This window comes from Anguilla rostrata, chromosome 8 (genome assembly GCF_018555375.3).
Source record: "Anguilla rostrata isolate EN2019 chromosome 8, ASM1855537v3, whole genome shotgun sequence".
Lineage (NCBI taxonomy): Eukaryota > Metazoa > Chordata > Actinopteri > Anguilliformes > Anguillidae > Anguilla > Anguilla rostrata.
Genome location: NC_057940.1, coordinates 19,157,259 through 19,170,187, shown reverse-complemented (window position 1 = coordinate 19,170,187; position 12,929 = coordinate 19,157,259). Strand labels below are relative to the sequence as shown.

The 12,929-nt window shown below is 38.9% G+C and overlaps 1 protein-coding gene across 1 annotated transcript in view; it reads right to left on the bottom strand.

The window, feature by feature from the left end:
* Positions 1-7,569: 7,569 nt before the first annotated feature.
* The window catches only part of egfra (epidermal growth factor receptor a (erythroblastic leukemia viral (v-erb-b) oncogene homolog, avian)), a 71,797-nt gene continuing 66,437 nt past the window's right edge, over positions 7,570-12,929 (bottom strand). The window contains exons 26-28 of the mRNA XM_064346901.1: positions 11,200-11,241; positions 10,962-11,055; positions 7,570-9,207 (exon numbers count right to left, since the gene is read on the bottom strand). Coding sequence (XP_064202971.1) covers positions 8,843-9,207; positions 10,962-11,055; positions 11,200-11,241 — 501 coding nt within the window. The 3' untranslated portion in view covers positions 7,570-8,842. The remainder of the gene's footprint in view (positions 9,208-10,961; positions 11,056-11,199; positions 11,242-12,929) is intronic.

The window sequence follows — 12,929 nt, the reverse complement described above, 5'->3', positions numbered from 1 at the left end:
TGAGCCTGTGTGTATGAAAGACCAAATGTCACAAAATTAAATTGATAATGAAAAAAAGATATAAGCAATTAAAAAAATTTATGATGAAACAAATACATTTCTGATGAAATAAGTAATTAAATAAAAAAAATATACATTTTTGTATGTCTCTTTTATTTATTTTATGATGTACAAGTGGAAATAATAAAAGCCAATGTACCAAGCGTCCTTCGGAAATAAAAACATTGCTTATTTATTTATCTCATTATCAATTTATTTATTTCATTATCAGTTTATTTAATTTTGTCACATTTGGTCTTCTGGAGCCATATGTACTGTTTCCAGCATTCTTTTTTTCAACCAAATTGCCTTACTATGCCATACGATGCAGGCTTTCTTAGCCTGCGTATTACAATCAAATAAGTCTTCTCCTTCGTCTTCAACCCCACCCACTCACACTAAGTCACTCTACTAACGTAGCTAACTGGATAGTTAGTACCCTGAACTGAGCGATTTTTTGAACAAGCTGTCAGCTTTTTGCTTCACTATCTAGACTTTTTCGCTAGCTAGCTCTGCAGCCACACCCACCCTTCCCCACACAGAAAACCGCTCCACACCTAGAAACACCCCGAACACATTTTAGAATACCAAATACAGGTGAAGCTGCACAAATTTGGCGAAAATGCCTAAAGAAAGAGATTGTCAGTGCATCAGAGATATTCCTTAACATGGTTATTTTGGTTATAGAGTGAGTTTTATCAATTATTCATTGTAATTCCACATGCTAACTCGCCTTTTTACATTTGTTTGGCAACACAGGTGGCCAAAAATAATATGTGAAAATGAGATTATGTCTTTTATTCTTCCTTGAAATTTAGTTTGCTGCCATTTCCATGACTTTTGACAATGTTTTTTCTTCTTCTAGCAAATAAAAATTATGTTTGGAAAATATAGCTGTTAATTTGGAATTGTGAAATGTACAAAAATGGCATAACATGTTATACCAAGATTGAGGCCCAGCAGAAATGCAAAATCATGGGTTCAGAAATACAAAATCAGTTACACTTCTGGTACCAGAAGTTTACAGGCCCACTCGTACATTTAAGTGAACACAATCATTGTGGCAGGTTCTTGCAATTGTCTTCTCATTACCAGCTGTGGATATTCACTATATAATGTTAAGTTATATCAGGAAAGTTTATCAGACATTAAATGCTACTTGTTGAAAAAAATAATAATCATAAAATGAAGCTGTTAAGAATGTTCAGGATAATTTATGTGGCTATGACAGCCTTTTTGAAGCCTTTACAGTCTTCTCTGTTTATTGCTGCCTTTATTTCTGGATCTAGGCTGGTTTAACAGCCAAATCTGGTTCTAAATGTGCACAGGACATTTCCCCCCCCAGGGACTATACGGGTAAATACACTTTTAAATATGTTCAACAGGCAGGACAGAGACAAAAGTATGAGATATATAGATTGGGAAGCTCATACATTACATAAGAACGCACAATGACAGAATGATGTTACATGATATCATTTGAAATAATGTATATTTAAACTACAGTGAGCTCCATATTGTTTGGAGAAAATACATGTTTTTCTTGATTTGGCTCTGTACTTGACATGACAATTTTAGATTTGTAATCAAACAATTCACATGTGGTTAAAGTGCTCTCACATTTTGTTTAAGAGTATTTTTATACACATTAGTTACACCAAGTAGAAATTACAGCACTTTTTATACATAGCCCCCCACCCTATTTCAGGGTGCCATAATGTTTGGGACATCAATGTTCAGTAAATGGAAGTAGTCATGCTTAGTACGTTCTCGCATATCCTTTACATTCAATGATTGCTTGATGTCTGTAACAAATAGAAATCGCCAAGTGCTGAATATCTTCTCTGGTGATTCCCTGTCAGACCTGTACCGCAGCCATCTTCAACTCCTGCTTGTTTTGGGGCCTTAAGTTTTCTCTCAGCATATAAAACACATGTTAAGTTGGATTCAGATCAGGTGAATGACTTGAATTGGTTATTCAATAATTTTTAAGTTTTTGGTTTTGTAAAACAACTTTGTTGCTTTAGCAATATTTTTGGGATCATTGTCTTGCTGTAGGACCGTCCAATGATTGAGGCATTTGCTTGATCTTGAGCAGATAAGGTACTTCTGTACGCTTCAGACTTCATTATGCTGCTGCTATCAGCAGTTCTGAAATTCTGAAGTATACATTTTTTAATAATAATTTCATAATGAATCACTCGTCTAAAATATAGTATAGATCATATGGATATGTTAATGAGTGTCATTTTCACTGGAATGTACATGAACTTAAATTAAGGTGAAAAATGGCTGCAGAAAGATAAATGTCTCCAGTACATTTTGTGAACTGTTTCCTTGGTACATTTATATTTTTATTGGGTTTTAAATGTTTAGATGGATTATATAGTAGAATTATATTTTAGATGTGTATGTGTTTCTTGGAAATTTTTGTAGATGATTCTCTCTCTGTCTCTGTCAGAAGTAGTAAATGAACCTTATTTGGAAATCAGTAGAACGCAATGTACAGTATGATGATTTGCTAGCAATTTCAGTGCATAATGTAAACATAAATTATATAAATGCTTAGAGGGACTGCCCCTCTGTGGGGTTGGGACATACAACTGTTTGTATGTGTGGACCAACTCCCTTTCCGCAGAATAAAGGACTCTGAATAGCTGCAGCCATGTCCTTTTTTAAATAGCTTTTCTGGAGTCTAACAGTTTTATGCAATGCATAAAAAGCAGCAAATTGTTCAGAATAAAGGTTCTAGAAGAGAAAGTATTGTTCTGTTTGGCAAAACTGAAGAAACATAAGAAAAACCTTTATGTAAAGCATGCATGCAAAAAATAATACCTTTCACATATAGAGCACTTTTCTCCCAGGTATCTCAAGGTTCTTTACAGGACAGTAGAGGGCTTGAAAGTGTGCCTATGCTCCACACTCCAAGCTCTAATAAAGAAACGATTTATGGAGCACTGAGAATGAGATTAATTCAATATTCAGTATGATTTTGAGAATGTTGTAGCTGAACTAACTAGTCTACATTTAACAAGCCATTCCATAGATGTCACAGTGCCGTGAAAAAGTATGTACCCCCTTCCTGATTTCCTGTTATTGCATATTTGTCACATTGAATAGTTTCAGATCTTTGGACAAAATGTTACATTAGGCAAAGGGAAACTGAGTAAACACAAAACACATTTTTTAATTAGCATTTCATTTATTTAATGAAAAAAGTTAAAAGTTAACACCTATATCACCCATGTGGAAAATTAATTGCCCCCTTAGATACTCAATCAACCAATTAACCAAGTTTGATAATTAGATTCAGCTGATTGAATACAGCCAGGCTTGATTGCAGCCAGCTCTGTGGAATCTAAATCTCACTCATATTGAACCTTACCATCAGAGTGAAGTAGTCACCCTAGACTTTCTACAAGCACACTATGCCACAATAAAACAAAATTCCAGAAGAAAGGGGGGAAAAAAGTTGTTGAAATATATAAGTCTGGAAAGGGTTATAAAGCCATTTCTAAAGCTCTGGGAGGACAGCAACAACTCATCCAGGAAGTCGCAAATGATCCCAGAATAACATCAAAATAATTGTAGGACTCTCTAGCGTCAGCTAAGGTCAGTGTTCATGACTGCACAATAAGAGACTGGGCAAAAATGGGATCCATGGGAGAGTAGCAAGGCAGAAACCACTGCTAACCAAAGGAAACATCAACGATTGGTCACCTAGCCTTTTGGGATAATGTTCTACGGACAGGTGAGTCAAACATTTTGGACAACATGGGTCCCGTTATGTCTGGCGTAAAGCAAATGCAGCATTTCACTGTAAGAACACCATACCAACAGTAAAACGTGGTGTAGAGTGATGTGGCGATGCTTTGATGCCTATGGGCCTGGACAACTTCTATTATTGAAGGAGCCATGAATTCTGCTCAGTACCAGAAAATTGTAAAGGAGGATGTCTTTACTGGGTTATGCAGCAAGACAATGATCCAAAGTACAAAAGAAAATCCATATCTGAATGACTGAAAAGAAACAAAATTAAAGTTTTAGAGTGGCTAAGTCAAAGTCCTGATTTGGACCCAATAGAGATACTGTGGCAGGACCTGAAACGAGTAGTTCATTCTTGAAAACCTACCAATTTCTCTGAATGAAAACAGTTCTGCGAAGAAAAGTGGGCTAAAATTCCTCCACATTGATGTTAAAGTTACAATCTTGAAGATTTCAGTTTCGTTCTCTTTGGCGGTACCAATGGCGAGAAGCGGTAATTGCAGGTGTGTTTTTGGACCTCACTTCCCATAGATCCGGATCCAACCAGTGTCGCATGTGTGACGTCAGTCAGGTGGCACCTGGGCCACGCCAACTATTACATTTATTATTTACTGAATAAAAAATGGTTGTTATACAAGTACAACTCATTCATTGTCTAACATTAGGCTAACTTAAGCTGTCTTTACACTGCCGAGCCGGGTTAAAATGCTGTAGCAGACCTGGGGTAGAATTAGTGATGATCAATTTCCACAAACGTTCTTTATCCACCTTTTGCTCGGTATGAACATCTTTACACTGCAGAGAAGAATTCGCGGGATTCGCTGTGGTTTGTGCAATTATGTATCGTGCACAATAAACAATCTTTTTTGTGAATGATTGTTGTGTGGTATTTTTTGAAACAACTTCCTTGTTGTTTCTGGTTTTGCTAGCTAAACTGTTTGAGAACAAAGCTGAGCTGGGTGTTAAATTAGCAATCAGAACAAGAAGAATAAAACAAAAACAAAGAAGATTTCATCAAAAAAGGGGCATCAAGGCTGAAGGAACATAAGGAAGCGTAATAAAATAATAACAACGCTAATCCATACTGCCATATTCTTTTATTTAGTTTTCTCCGGCTTGACATCTTTACACATAAATCAGACCCGGCTCTGCTCCACCTGCACCCTGGCTTACATATTGATGAACTTGATGGCAATGTAAATAACGGTAACGTTAAGGCCAGTTAAGATCAATGATTCGCAACGAGACAAAACGGTTTTAGAATGTTGCAGAGAAAATTGCATTCTAGAGACGGTTTGTGAGGACGGTACCGGTCGGTAGTGTTAGCTAGCGTTTTTTTATAATTGTTAGCTGACATTAGATCGTGTTAATTACATTAGCTACCTAGCTAACGCAACGTTACCTGATATGAGAGATGGATACTGTGCACAATGTTGTCTAAACTAATGTTGCCTTTATTGACATGGTCCGGTAGCTAGCGTTAGCTGTGCAAATAGCTATGTAATTTAGTAACGTTACATTGTCATCAAAAGTAATACAAAATCTACATCAACAAATAATATGACCTCTCATGTTACACAAAAACTTATTAGGGTTCCATAACCCCCCCCCCCCCCCCCACCTTTAACGCTAGCAGACACCGGAAAAAACAGTACGCAGCTCACACACAAGTGAGTTGAAGAGCAAGCCTGTTGCATTAGCTCCGCCTACCCTCTCTGGCGGACCAACCACTGATGGGTGATGGAAAACGCGTCACTATCTATGCGCCGCTTGTTATTTTTTCCCGGGAATGTCACCACAGACACCCAGTTCTTAAAAGTAATAATCTTGAAGATCTTCATTAAAATAAATGTATTTTAAGTCACCATCTATCGCTGCATTGGGTAACACAATGGTGATTGAGCCTATTTTTATATTAATTTATACTATTATTATTATCATAATTCATGATTAAAAACTTGGTGTCTGTGGCGACATTCCCGGGAAAAAATCACAAGTGGCGCACAGTTAGTGACGCGTTTTTCATTGTAACGTAATGAACACAATCTAATGTCGGCTAACAATTATAAAAAACGCTAGCTAACGCTACCGACCAGTACCGACCTCGCAAACCGTCTCTCGAATGCAATGCTACCTTGTTGCAACGTTGCAGTGTAGCTAGTGTAGCCAGTTCAGATCAATGATTCGCAACGAGACTGGGTGCAACTTGCAAAATTCCAAGACGTCTGATTGTAAACGTTCTAAAACTGCACTTGGCGATTTGACAAGGATGATCTTTTGAAACCTCAGGGCAGGCAACGGCTCCGCTACTAGCCAGTTCACACCGCTGAAATTTTCTCTGCAACATTCTAAAATCGTTTCGCCTCGTTGCGAATCAGTGATCTGAACTGGCCTTAACGTTACCGTTATTTACATTGCCATCGAGTTCATCAATATATTATAATGATCGGAATACAGCCGGGGTATGTGGAGCAGAACCGGGTCTGATTTCTGAAGACGTCATGCAGGAGAAAACTAAATAAAAGAATACGTTAGTATGGATTAGCATTGTTATTATTTTATTACGCTTCCTCATATGTTCCTTCAGCCTTTATGCCCTTTTTGATGAAATTTCCTTTGTTTTTGTTTTATTCTTCTTGTTCTGATTGCTAATTTAACACCCTTTATTCTCGAACAGTTTAGCTAGCAAAACCAGAAACACCAGGGGTAACATTTTGCAAGGCAGTTGTTTCACAAATACCACACAACAATCATTCACGAAAAAGACTGCTTATTGTGCACGAGATACAAAATTGCACGAGCCACAGCGAATCCCGCAAATTCTTCTCTGCAGTGTAAAGATGTTCATACCGGCAAAAGGTGGATAAAGAATGTTTGCAGAAATTGATCATCACTAATTCTACCCCAGGTTTGCTACGGCATTTTAACCCGGCTCGGCAGTGTAAAGACATCTTGAGTTAGCCTAATGTTAGACAACGAATGAGTATGTACCTAACGTTACTTTTATAACAACCGTTTTTTATTCAGTAAATAGTAAGTGTTATAGTTGGCGTGCCAACTGACTGACGTCACACAGGCGACACTGGTTGGATCCATGGGAAGTGAGGTCCAAAAACACACCTGCAATTACCGCTTCTCGCCATTGGCACCGCCATAGAGAACGAAACTGAAATCTTCGAGATTGTCACTTTAATCATAAATAATAATAATAATAATAATAATAATAATAATAATATAAATGAATATAGTAATAGGCTGAATCACCATTGTGTTACCTAATTCAGCGATAGATAGTGACTTAACAGACATTTATTTTAATGAAAATCTTCGAGATTATTACTTTAAAGACTGATATCGAATTATAGGAAGCATTTGGTTGCAGGTATTGCTACTAACAGTGGTGCAACCAGTTATTAAGTTCAAGGGGGCAATTACTTTTTCACATGGATGATATGGGTGTTTGTTTAATTTTATTCAGGTTCCCTTTGTCTACTATTACATTTTGTCCAAAGATTTGAAATCATTCAGTGTGACAAATATGCAATAATATAGGAAATCAGGAAGGAGGCATATCTATTCACAGCACTGTAAATAGTCACGTTAAATCAAGACTCCAGGCACCCTCAAAAGATCAGTAGTGTGTGCGCATCCTTGACCACCACCCTCTGTTTCACATATTCTGTGTAGTCTATTGAAACCCATCATATAATACATTTTCAAATGTTGAATGTTTTTCTTGAATGTCTAATAGTGAGAGGCTGTGGATCAGGAAGATAAAAAACATTTTTATTCAGTTTAACAATGAAACAGCCATAATTACAATTTATTAAAACTAAATGTGGTCTAGATGAAATAAGCTTTCTAAGTCACCTTGTAGCTACACTTGAGGAGCCAAGCAGACAAAACTAGTTGAAGAATTAAAAGACAATTCACAAATGGAACATTTTTTCAGATACATACATCAGTATAATATGCTTTATCATACTAGTACTCTACGCCCATGACACATTTCTCCTCTGACTTTGCTTTAATTCTGCGGGTACCTGCTTAGAAATGGTTCTTTCCTGCTTTAAAAGGGCAGGATTAATATGTCCCTTATAAGGAGGAAAGGATGGGATCTATCCCAAGACTGGATCAACCAGGAAATTCCAATGCTAATTACTCCTCCAAACTGTACCGATATATTTGGCCTCAAACAGAAAACATAAATATTAATCAAGTGACTCTGTACATAACCATTTACCATCACAGCACATATAAGCTTCCCAATATAGATACCACTGTACCATTTGATATTAATATCAGAAATGTCATAGATAAAGTCCTTTACTTGTATGTGTGTTGTCAATGAGGAAGGATCCCATCAATTTTGTCCATTCACTAAAACAGTGTCACTGCAGGGCTGCCTTCAAAGGCTACTTGAGAGTAGGCTTCTGCAACAAAGTTCAAGGTTTAGAAGCAAACCTTTCTTCAGACTGTCTTCCGGATAGCCCCTCCTTTATGCACATTTTTTGGACGTTCACATTCTGTGGCAAGAAGTATACAATGTCAGAACAGCTCCACGCTTATGTCCATGGGTGACGGCTGGGGGCTGAGGCAGAATCATCAAAACTAAGACTTTACCTGGAATTACTGAACCAGATCTACACCAACAGGCATTGAAGAACAAAAAGGGTTGAGTCCCTGTTTCATATTGAGCTCTGCTGCCATTGTGCCCATGGCTTAAACGCACCCCAGCCATCCACACACGTTCATTGAGGACTTTCCCCAAAACTTGAAATCAAGTAAATTGCCATGTTATTTTTGGGTCTACCTCTGACACCTTAAGAGTTTTAAATCAAAGAGTAAGGGACATGCCTTGGGATGTTCTACGAAGACAAACTGGGAATACAAAAGTCAATGGTTCGAGATGGCATCTAAGCTACTGCCATGGCAACTTCCCCGTCCACTGCCCCCAGGGTCAAGTACAAGGAGTTCTGAGTGCCCTTCCAATACACAGCGTGTCTCCTGTTCTGGGTTCCCAATGGAAGGAAAATCCCTAGTGGACCTCAGCCTGCACAGCCAAGCCCAAGTACTCCACGTTCTCAGTGGCTGGGAGATGCCCGTTGGCCCGGGACTTGACTGGGGGTGTGAATTCCTGCTGGTAGTCGGGGTTATCCAGGCTGGTCTGGAGGCCAAACCCCTGACTGCAGTGCTGGGGGCCGTTGAAGTTGAGCTCGGGGACCGTGCTCAGGGGTGTGTTCAGGTACTCAGGCCCGTCGTTCGAGCGCTTGAAACAGTTGAGGTACTCTGCCTCCGTCTCATCAGATGCCATGGCCGGGAGGGCACCACGAGCGGTTGTGGGCCGCTGGTAAGGGGACCCCATTGGGGCCAGTGCAGAGCCACCATTCTGGTTCACATAATCTGTAATGATGCAGATTCAGCATCAGGTCAAGGGAAATACAGAAATGTCAACATTCTGTCATTTTCCACTGGACTACAAAGAGCAAAGATTGTGTTATTCAGTCTTTTATTTTATTTCAGACATGCAATTAGCAACAACCTCTTTTATAATGGTGTAAAACTGACTAAAAATTTTTATTAAATATTTGACATATTTGAAATATTACATAATATATACCTAACGAAAGGCACTACTTTGTGCATTCATTCCTTGATTATTTAAACCAATGAGTGCGATTACAAATTACATGTATCCACAACAACCAGTCACTGACAACAAATGTTACCTCCCCTTCATTATAAATAAAGACACACTTTTCATGTAATTAGATTGAAATGCAGTTCAAGTGATTTTCGCTTCTCCATTGTAAATCTGACTGAATATACTGTATAGCAAGCATAAGTCATACAGTTCTAAAGACTAGATTTTCTAGGCAACACAATTGCATATAACAGCAGATTTATTTAATGACAATGGTCAAATTCACAGCTGTGGCACTTCTTTCTGCAGAGTGATATGAAGAGTTCTAGGTTATAGCGGTCTGTTACCCATAACAGCGGTCATTATACAGAGATATCTGACTGCTCAATATGTGAAGTGACCAATCAGAATCAAGAATTCAACAAAGCTGTGTAATAAAAATAAAGACACACCTTTCATGTCCTTAGACTTGACATGAAGTTCAAGTGATAGGCCACCTTCTGGGGAACCTGATATTATTTCAGTTAGTGTATGCTTTTGATTGGCTCAGCTGTATAAAATTATGTTTAATATTATTTTAGCTTGAAACCATTTCATTTGGCGCACACAACCTTCATTGAGTGCTTCATACATACAGTCGGTGCACAAGCTCCTTTTTAGTTACTTGAAGTGTATTTTCTTGCTTCAGACCACTAACCCCCAACTGCCCCTATACCAACCATTGTAACGCTGCCAGAAACTTTGTAAAATATTTTTAAAAATGTCTTTATTGTACAATAAAACTGTAAACCAAAAACATACAGTAAAACTGAAATAGTCAAAAACTCAGTGAACTGTCCATTTAAGTGGATCTCTGAAATGAGCTACAGTCTCTGTCCAGTAGATGTCGCCCTCTGAACTCCTAACTGAATTTAACAGGCCGCTGGGTCCCAACAAAGGCTTCACAAGGATTCAGGAGGAAGTGCCTGATAAGAACCAATCATATCGATGGCAGTAATCAAACCCTTAAACCTATAAAGAAGAAAGTCCAAAAGTGTGCCTACACCTTATAAATATGGACTTCACCACTTGTCAAAACTAAAAATGTCCTTACTGATTGATGTCACTCATCAAATGGTATTGAAATACTTTGGAGTGCAACCTAAATCATCTAAGGAAAGGTTTAATAATTTAGCTGATGGAATAAATCCTGTGCAATATAATCGTGGTATCGCAGAAACTGTGTGCATGAATAAGTTTCTTTTTTCTTTTTTTTCTTTTTTTGGCAAGAGCATGAAAAACACCATCCCTGGCTCCCTATGGCAGCAAACACAAATAGCTTGACCCAATGCATTGTATTCCAACACAACAGCAGTTATGCCAATCAGGGGCTTATATTGATTCCAGTCACTCATTTAGGAAAGTATTCCGCAAATCCATTTCCACTAGGCTCTATCCTTTGTGTCCATCACTGCTTGCTTATCACATCATGGAAGTAAGCCACCAGGAATGTCAGAATGAGTGGGGCACTCACCTGGAGCAGGCTGGAAGTCTGTTTCTAGAAATTTCTCTGTGGGGTCAGGGATGTAACGGAGAATGATGCTGTTCTCTCTCATTGGGAAGCCGTTCTAGAAAAAAATATATGAGCACAGTCCTATAAATCACAAAACCACAATTGCTCATAATAATCAACTCTGCTGTGCTTTGACTGCTATGCTTGGAAGAGATGTGAAGTCAAAAAATGGTCTGGAATAGTAAAGTTTTTAACTTACGCCGTTCCTGCTGTGGCAGGCTCCTATGCTGCTGTTCAGACTCTGTAACACAGACAGACAAGAGAACTGGTGTTAGGACCCCCTCTATTCGACTGCCTGCATTGGGTCTCTCTTGTTTCTCCAATCTCAACAGAAAAATATTTTAATGAGATGGTCATAGATCTTTAAAATGGATATTGTTTTCCATAGGTGTTTTATTTTTAAAAAATCATTTAAAAAATTTGAACGTGACTCCGATTTTCCTCCAGCAGCAAATGTTATTCATAATTTAAAATTTTTATTAATATACAACAATAAATTACTGGTGCTGTAGTCAAAAAGGGTTCAAAAAGCGCAACACCTCAGACTGAATGCCATCATGCAGAAAAACACCAGACCATTGTTGAGCTCTTCACTGAAGTAAAGCTATTTTCCAGCCAAAGAACATTCACAAGTAGAACTATCCAAACCTGTAAAGGTCATCAACGCTTGACAGGATTTGAAATTATAGTGCGTTTTACTGGTGAGCTATGAAAGGAAGAGCAAGCCGGCCTGTTGAGTCTTTTTGCAGGCGAGCCTGCAGTGCCACGGTGAAATGGAAACTAATCAGGGGGCAGCCGAGCTGGAGGAGAGCGAGAGTCGGCTCTGGGAGCCAAACAGGAAGTAAGCACCCCTCCCACGCGTGTATCGCAGAACTCTTTGAGGTGCATTCCAGGTATGAGTACCGCCAGATATCATTTCCTTTCCTGTGAAAATTGTCTTTTTTCCTCTGCCTCCTTTAATCTGCCCCTCTGTACTTTTCAGCTCTTTCCCTCTGCCCACAGGAACACTTTCCCATTTCCAGATAAGGAGTCCCTCGGACGAACAGTAATCAGCCGAACTGAAACAACCCGAACATTGCTGGAAAGAATACCAGGCTAAGAAGGCAGGGGTTGACAGAGGCACTGGAGCACCAAGTCTGGCAATGCTCTGTTGTAACTCAGACAGGGTGAGATACTGGGACTCCTCAGAGATAATATATTGCATCATAGGCGTCTGAGTAATGAAGAGCATTTGAGGTTGGCCTGCACATTCCCTCCTGTCTTATCGAGTTTGCGTTTGAAACAGTAGACCGACTCAAATCTGTGCCAGTGATGAAATTTGAGGAACACTATGCCTCATTGTGATGCTGGTTATCGAAACTACCTTCTTTATTGTCACCTGAACCCAGAGCCCCACCCCCTCCCCTTCCATGCCCCATTTAACCCACGCAATGCTGTTCTGTGTCCTCATACCCTGCTCCCTCGCAGCTATGCTGATCTCTGATCAGCGCTCAACAAAGAAGCACTTGGCATCACGATAGGCAATTGCTAAACACTGATCACTGGCTGGCGTTGCCAAGGGGAGAAGGGAACAGTGTGGCATACAATCAAAGTCTCCACAGTATGAACACACTTGGTCAAAATGTGTGAAAAAAAGAGGGGGAAAAAATGGCTAAATTGATGCTGGCACAGTGCATGAATACTACCCATGAAAAAATAACATAGCTCAAAGGACAATCTGTTTGCACTCTATTATTACTCATTAGCAGATCTTCATAGATGCTACATGAAGTGTAGTAATATGTATTGGATGCATTATGCTTGTACTCCATAAAACATTTTTGTGAGATTTTAGACTCCAGTTAGACATATGTATGTCTGTTGTAAAGATAAGCTATGCTGTAATTTAAGAATAACTAATAACCTCAGTGACAAATTGATTCCAGCTAG